At 35.3% G+C, this 8,501-nt stretch overlaps 1 protein-coding gene and 1 long non-coding RNA gene across 2 annotated transcripts; one reads left to right on the top strand and one right to left on the bottom strand.

Annotated features, from left to right (window-relative positions):
• Positions 1-3,871: 3,871 nt before the first annotated feature.
• LOC141401580 (uncharacterized) lies at positions 3,872-5,477 on the bottom strand. Its single transcript, XR_012412396.1, has 2 exons — positions 4,666-5,477; positions 3,872-4,613 (listed from the first exon to the last, which is right to left on the bottom strand). It is a non-coding gene; the product is annotated as an uncharacterized lncRNA (long non-coding RNA).
• Positions 5,478-6,489: 1,012 nt separating this feature from the next.
• Positions 6,490-8,082, top strand: Vps36 (vacuolar protein sorting 36). The gene is made up of 3 exons (XM_073987982.1): positions 6,490-6,671; positions 6,738-7,466; positions 7,531-8,082. Exons 1-3 carry the CDS (start codon positions 6,576-6,578, stop codon positions 7,918-7,920), a joined length of 1,215 nt encoding a protein of 404 aa, XP_073844083.1. The 5' UTR covers positions 6,490-6,575; the 3' UTR covers positions 7,921-8,082.
• Positions 8,083-8,501: the final 419 nt, after the last annotated feature.

An 8,501-nucleotide genomic window follows, 5' to 3' on the forward strand; every position in this document is an offset into this window, starting at 1 on the left:
AAAACAAAATTGAAATACGGTAGTTCTTCTTCTTCATTAGAGTTGTGTAGTTCCGGAACGAACTAGTTCCAAGGAACTATCGGAACTATATCCGGCTCTTGTATTTATATATGTAGTAACTTTAGTTCATATACTTCCAGTCGTGCATATAATTCCTTTCATTTGTATAGTTGATTTTCTTCCTTTAATTCCATCCACACTCATTTCGAGCTTTCTCGTTCGGTTCGTTCATCATTTAAATGCAGTCACATTCTAAAATAACCGTAAATCACATCCTCGTTACATCACTGCAATTTATTTATTTGTATGTAAATTAATCCACCATAAGATGAAAACAAAAAGAAAGAGAAATATTCGTTAAACTACTCCACTCTCGGAACTATTTGGAACGAAGGAAATAAAAAGAACGACGGGGGAGAAAGATTCATTGAACTATATTGGTCTCGGAACTATTTGGAACGAAGGAAACAGAAAGAACGATGAAAGAGAAAGATTCATTGAACTATGTATATCTCTCTCGGAACTATTTGAAATTATGGAACTATATTAAGAAACTAGTTCCTTTTGGGAAAGGGAACTAGAAATATCGATCCGCTCCAGGAACTAGATTGCCCAACTCTATTCTTCATGGCTTATTTATAAAGGTGGATTCATCAGTGTGAAAAGCTGCAAATAAAAATTGTTTGTAATAACATGTATTAACATACGGCCTGTTCCTTTACTTTTGAAAGTGGTAAAACCGGCAAAAGTAGGAAAAGTTGTGAACTGCTCTCATATGAATTGTATGGTGTCTGAAGTAAAGGAACGCTTTTCGAGTAAAAAGTAGTAAAACTTGAAGATTATTGCTCGTAAAGGAACAGAGCTATAAATTGTCAAAAGTTGCGAATAAGCCTATACGATTCATTAGTCTATGGCTGTACTCTTTACGCATGGCACAATTACCAAGGTAGATGCATCAGCCAAGAACTACAAAAAAAAAAAAAAAAACAGTTTAGTACTGTGAAATGTCAAAATGTTGCCCAAAAATAAAGCGATTTACACCATATTTTTAACATAATTTCATTAGGCAGGTATTAATAAACGCATTATTACAAAAAATCAATCAAAATTTTATTATTTCTCATTTAAAGTTTTGATTTTTAATTTTGTGTTTTCAATTGTAACAACTTTTTTGACAGCTCACAGTACATCAGCTGGGCTGATGCGGATACCTGTATTGCTTGGTTTACATTTACGAAATCCACTCGATTTCAACTGTCAAATCCATAGGTTAAACGTCAAATGAAATCCAGATGAGATTTCGTTTGACGTTTGAGCTATGGAATTTGGAATGTAAACGTAGCATATGATTGCGCCATTTGTGGCATGGTACAATTAGAAAGGTAGATGCCTCAGCCCAGCTGATCGAATCTAAAACGTCAAAAAAACTATGAATTCGCCATGAAAAATCAAAACAAAAAACCATATGATTCGTTAAGTAAGAGATAGCATGTCTACACTTTATAGACAAACACATGCGATAAAAAGAGACAACAAGAGACCATTTGGCGAAAATGTTGACAGTTTACATTACAAAAAAAGTTGCTTTGTTGTAGCAATTCGCCGATGCATCTACCTTTTTTATTGTACCAAGATTTGTGGGCAACCATGGTACAATTAGAGCGTTTTCAGACGATAGGGTTTGACTGCTCAAAAACGCGTTGTCCGTTTTGATTGTCATTCGTAAATTGTGTCAGTGTTGAAACAAAATGTGGAAGTGAACGAAGACGTACAAAAGGTACTACAGTTGAACCTCGATTATCCGTGAATCGATTATCCGGGAACCTCCATTATCCGTGATAGACAAGAAATGCCTAAAAGAACACTTTCCAATTAATTTGATTAAGCAAACAAACGATAAACAAACAAAAACTGGAAATTCTCCGTATTACACAATTTGTGTATTTATGGTATCACAAAAACAATGGGACAAAGTCAATTCAGATGAAAGTGATGATGATGATATTAAGTATCTTTTAAAATTTTGGTGGATTGCCGTAACAAACTTAAAAAAAATTGCAGATTTTCATATTATTGTACGATACTATGCCATTTTTACTTCAAAATATGTTCAAAAACTGCATAAAAGCATTGCCTCCATTATCCGGGAAACTCGATTATCCGTAATGCCTCCGGTCCCGACCATCACGGATAATCGAGGTCCGACTGTATTTTGATAAATTTGTTCAAAAAATGTTTTTGTATTTGTATTGTTCATGTAATAGGGCGTTTATACTATTGAAGATTAACCCTGTGAGGTTATAAGATCCAGTGGGTTAATCTATACCGTTTATATATACCTTTGTGAGGATATAATTGACAGCTGATTTTTGTTTGTGTATACATACAAGACAGCAAATCAAAAAGAAATCAATATAAATTTAGTAATTCTGAAGGATTAGGAAAATATGTAAACATAGGACGGGAATCGCATCGAAAGAAATCTTAAATGTGATGTGACCTACCATGAAATCAATTCGTCTCCAAATATGTCTGATAAAAGAGTATGGTCCAAGCAATGGCGGAAATAAAAGGATGAACATACAAAAAATATGTTGTGAGTTTCCAGAAATACCTAGTTCTGACCAAGAAATTTAAAGTGTTCTAGAATATTTTAATCCCAGGATTGAAGGAATATCTTCGGCTCAACTATTGGAAAATTCACATGAGAGCTGCATATTATATTGCCCATCCAAAATTTGCAAAGAACCGATGACCAGACATAAAAGAAGAGTGCGGCGTATAGAGCTACTCTTCATTCAATAACAGCAAAAGTTAGCTCACGCATGAACAAGAGGGAAATGGAATAACGAAGAGTGTGCAAGGATATGAAATGAAAACTTTTCCAAGCTCGATACCCATTCAGTAGAACCGATGTTGAAGATACCACACCGTTTTGGGCCTCGTAGGCAGCTATCCCTAAACGGAAAATACGAAGTTGGTGGAAAACCCGTTAATTTAGTAGCTCATATTACGTTTTACGAAATCTGCTGGATTTCCAATGTCAAGTCAATTGCGAATAAGTCTGTCTGGTTACTTTCCCAGCAAGAATTGTCCAGCAAGAACTTTCTCAGAGAGTAAGGGGTTTTTATTCTCTTTTGCTAGAAAATTGTAAAAAGTAAACAGACACCTTCCCAGCAAAAACCAGCAAGCAATCAGCTGACTTGCCAAAACAGAACAATTTGCCGGCCAATAAAGGAAGCAAACACGTTGTATTTTATTAAAAATAAAAAAGAAAATGAAACAAAAAAGTATTTTTCCACTTTAGAAATTTGTTCTCCATAAAACAATACAATTAGACTATGTTATTTCCACAATAAAATTGTTTTTAATGTTCACAAACATAAATCAACTAAAAACTAAAAACGGCTGATTGATTGTTTTCAGGAAGAAGAAGAGCTTGCAAGTGCTTGCTAGAAGAAATTTGTCCAGCAAGAATTTGCAAGCTCTCAGTGAAAGAACTGTCAAAATGTCTCTCTCGAATCGCTCTCTTTTGCTGGTTTTTTGTGTTAACAGACGACTTCCAGCAACAATTGGTACAAATTGTTACAAATTTTAGGGTAACCAGACACAGCTAATATGTCAAATATAAACCGATTGAATTTTATTTGTCGTTCGCGCTATGGAATTGGCATTTGAAATCCACTGGATTTTGTAAATCTATCTAATAGAAGTGAGTTTTTCCATCAACATGGTATTTTTCGTTTGCTGCTTGACCCTCTTTAGCGGAATCTTTTTTTTTACTGCTATATCAGCGGCTATACATATGTACATACATTTATCTCTTTGATATCTTTGATATGTTCTAAATAAAAAAGAATGCAAACATATAGTCTGATTGAAAACTATTTATTTTCATATTCTAGTTGATGACAGAAATATTCTAATTTTTAGGGTTTCTAGAAAAAAATTATATCGTTGGAATCCGAAAACTATGTCCGAACGAGGTTTATTGGTACATTCGCGACCCGTATTAGCAGGGGATGTATTAGAAAGAGGCGACACGATTGCGCTGACAGATTACAAAAATACCACTTGCATTTATTTTTGGAACTTTCGGCCCATTATCTAACTGTTCACTTCTATTCATATGAAGTTTGGGATTTTTAAAGTATTTAGGCAATGAATTGTGCAATTGCGATTTGTAAGATTGAATCTGGATTGGCATATCATGTCATCCGCCATTTCTCAGAAGCGGACGGAGTAAGCAAGATTGCTCTTAGAATAGATTCTTGCGTCCATAAAAAATCGTGAAACAGATGATCCCAAGCAGGGCATGTATTGGGTAATCGATTAATTCAGTGAAGTAATTGCTAAAACCACTAGTGTTTCCCTTGGCAGCTGGCGTCCTTCAGTACGGTATTCACACTGCATATCTGTACTGTCTGTGCGACTGCATCAGAATTAATGATATCCAAACCTGCCTCTGATTATGAATATATCTCGTGACGTGCTTCGGTGGGGGAAGTCTGTCCATTAAATTGAGGCAGGGCTGCTCACTGATTCGTCTCCTCATAAAAATGGTCCACTGGTGTCATGAGCAGGCACTCTGTTGCAGTTCTCAATGCGGCATTCTGGAAAGTTTGAATATTATTCCACTGCATAGCGTTAACATTCATAACTTACCACAGACCGGCCTATTGCGTTCAGTCTGCACCCCAAGTGCTGCCGGCCATCTATTGGAGCATATTTTTCCTATTTCTTAACTTGTCGCAAATAGATGTGGCATCGAACGTTACGCACAATATTTTAAGGTAGTTAGTGGTCGGAATCAGGACACTATCGACTGTTCAGTGACTGTTCTCCATACAATTGATGAACTATGTGGCAGTAGATTAAGCGGTGGACATTTTCATATTCCTCAGATGGACGAACTGGACTATACACTAGGCCAGCTATGAAGATATTTAAACTATCACATATGTACACATATGTAGTATGTATGTATGTCATCGACGATATGACAATCATCCACATACATTAAGATCTATGTGTCGTCAGAGGATGTGGAATTTCAGGTAATAGAGTTTTAACAGTTCCGGAGATATCACCCCACCTTGAGGAACTCCATGTTTCACTCTACGGGGTTTGGACTTCTTAGACTGGCATCCACACATATCGTTGATTATCCATTTATTATTCCAAACACTGTAGGAGGGTAGTCTTCTCTATATCCTAGAACAGCTTTCGAGCTACCATGACTGTTCGGTCCCCTATAATATTTGTGGATATGGCGTGTAACTATGTATTTTCTCGAATCCATGTTCTTGCTGTTTCTGCTGGTTGTTGACAGTTGTTCTGGAACTTTTAAAGCTTCTTAGTTTTGCGATTTATGACCAACGTTTACTTCTTGCTGTATTCTTTCCTGAAAAGAAATAGAATTTTTATTTTATTTTACTATTCAAATATATGTACATACATATGTATATTTAACTCTCAATATTCTAAAAATTGTCTTTATTTGTTTTGCTGCGTGTTTTGACAACGATACAAAATGTAAACAAATGTTTTGTGAAAACGCTTGCAACTTTTCGTACATTTGGAAATGTGTTGCCTATTTTGGTACAAAAACAGTGTTGCATGACATTAGTATCCAGATTTCGTGCTGGATCTCAAACAAATCCTGTCATGAGAAGATTTAAATTTGTATGGTAAATCTTGATAAATTTGGTCAGATTAAGCAGTTAAATCCTGATAATGAAGGTTAACCCTGCAAAAAGCTCTAATATAAACAGCATATAAATGTTATGATTTTTTAATTTATTTATTTTATATTTTTCGCAATTGAAATTATTTTAAATGTTTTGAAATAAAAAATGTTATGGACAGAGTTCTTTGTATAAAATGAGAAGGAATTTGCTTACTTCAAATATATATTTTTTTAATTTTACGCCGGTAACGCAGGTATTATTATTCGTTTTACCTGCTTTTATGGGATTCACAAAAATTACTCTATTTTAAAATGTTCAAATACAATACGCACATAAAAATTTTAGGTACCTTTATGTAAACCCGTACTTCTTTTCGTACAAAATGTACGCTTATATAAAATGACTTCAAAAACGCAACACTGGACAACGCGTTTCAGATTCGATCAGCTGGGCTGAGGCATCTACCTAAGTAATTGTACCATGTGGGCAACCTTTTTGACATTTCACAGTACTGAACTCGTTTTTGTTGTAGTTGTTGGTTGATGCATCTACCCATGACACAATAAGGCCGCCATCAGACCATCTGCTTTTTCACATGTATGTTGTCACTTTGGGTATACTAAAATACAGAACAGCTGATGTCACACATGTGAAAAAGCAGATAGTCTGATGGCGGCCTTAGAAGGTAGCAGCAACTGCCGTTTTTGGTAACATAAGATGTCAAAATTTGACATAAATTCAATGATGCTGATAATTCTACCCTCTTATTGTATCATGCATCTACCTTGGTAATTGTGCCATGGACTGCTAATACCCATATAGTTCCTAAGAGTGAATAGAATCATCTTCAATTGAAATTCTTGGGTCGGCTCATCATAAGAGGAGATGAATAGATTTGAATACATCCAAGCAAGACTTAACGAAAATGAATCCTTTGTTAGCAAGGAAAGTCAAATAAAACTCTACGATGGCGATCAAAAGGTAAGAAAGCCACCGCATTAGTCCTATGATTTCCAATGATTCATATCTTTTTTTTTTTCGCAACAGACACAATTCGAGGAGGGGGAGCTGGTGTTGACAACTCATAGATTGTTTTGGGGACGTCCTGGAGAGATTGCAAGAGCTGCCGTTTGCCTATGTCTTAATTTAAAATACATTGTGTCTGTCAGTGAGGAGCAGGCTAGTAATTTTGTGTTTGGACGCAAAACCAGATTAATACTACATTTACGGCCTCCTGCAGCTGACAAACAACCTGGACCACTCGACAATAGCAACAACTCTTTTATTAAACTTTCTGGAAAGCATGGAGTACTGCCAGAATTCGCAAATGCCTTACGGGAGACATTGCAAGCGAGAATATGGGATGTTCAAATTCCGTCTCCTGGAAGTGGCCTTAATGGCGGCGAGGCTCAGGAAAATCCTCGAGAAAAGGCTGCAAGAGAAGCGAAATTGCGTATGCGTACCGGTATAGGAGGCATAGAGAAGGCCATTGAACAAAAAACCAAAGAAACTGAAGAGAATATTGCACTGGCCTTCCAGGATCTAAGGGTTCTAATGGCAATGGCGAAAGATATGGTTTCTATAGCAAGGGTGATAAGTGATAAGATACGTTCGCAAAAAGGTGAAATCTCTGATGATGAAACTGTGCGATTTAAGTCATATCTTTTAAGTTTGGGAATTGATGATCCCGTCACCAGAGATGGTTTCTCAAGTGAGTCGGCTTACTATAAAAGATTGGCAGGGCAATTATGTGAAATGCTGCTAGATCCTCTGGAGGTAGTATATTTCACATATCATCATCTGAGATACATGTATAAAACAAATTAAACTTGTTTTACAGGAAGCAGGAGGAATGATGTCATTGGCCGATGTTTATTGTCGTGTAAATCGCGCCAGAGGTTTGGAACTTTTATCCCCAGAAGATTTGCTACAAGCCTGTCGTTGCATGGAGGGACCAATCAAATTACGCACATTCCCAAGTGGAGCAATGGTCCTACAATTGGACTCACAAGATGACGAATTAACGGCCAGCGATACTCTTAGTTTGGTTCAAGAATCTACATCCTTGGCTGTGGAAGAATTGGCAAAGGCTCGCAATATATCATTGATATTGGCCAAGGAACGTTTGTTGACTGCCGAACGTTTGGGTAAACTATGCAGGGACGAGTCACTAGAAGGCTTACGTTTCTATCCAAATTATATTTTGGAACCACCTCCATCTATGGCATGATGATGAAGAATAAATGCAACTTGTTATATTTTTCGTATATTTGTGTATTGTATGTTATTTATAATTATTATTATTATATATTAAGTTTTCTTTTATTTCTCATTTTTCACTTAATATGTAATATTTTCAATAAATTATAATAATTGCAAGTTTTTATTATAAGACTTTTTGTGTTTTTTTTAGATTATTTTTTACATCAAATTAGAACCGTCTATTATAGTAGTATATTACATTACACATTCACTTATCTGTCTTTCTGTGTTTTTTTTTTTTTCTTTTAACAATGCAAATTTATCATCCACGTTTTTTACAATTCATTCATGTTTTTTCGTTAAGTCTTTATTTTGTGTTAAGTGTTTGTTAGGTTTAAATTCTAATACATGAAATTGTTTTCAAGTTCAAACTGTTAAATGCCACCTTCTTTGAGGATGTTTTTTTTTTTTCATTTATTAAAACGTTTGTTTTCTTTTTTAACTTAGAATGAAAAGAAATAGACAAATAGCAATAAAAGAAATGATTTCGTTGAATTCGGATTAGAATAAAAAATCTATAATACAGAATGCTCTTATTCAATTCTATAG

The sequence above is a fragment of the Musca autumnalis genome, unplaced genomic scaffold (assembly GCF_047663935.1).
Source record: "Musca autumnalis isolate F117 unplaced genomic scaffold, ASM4766393v1 scaffold_4, whole genome shotgun sequence".
In the NCBI taxonomy this organism is placed as follows: Eukaryota; Metazoa; Arthropoda; class Insecta; order Diptera; family Muscidae; genus Musca; species Musca autumnalis.

Coding starts and splice junctions, on each gene's coding strand:
- Vps36 (XM_073987982.1), top strand. CDS start 6,576: ATGAATAGATTTGAATACATCCAAGCAAGACTTAACGAAAATGAATCC. Junction 6,672..6,737: donor TCTACGATGGCGATCAAAAG/GTAAGAAAGCCA, acceptor TTTTCGCAACAG/ACACAATTCGAGGAGGGGGA. Junction 7,467..7,530: donor TGCTGCTAGATCCTCTGGAG/GTAGTATATTTC, acceptor CTTGTTTTACAG/GAAGCAGGAGGAATGATGTC.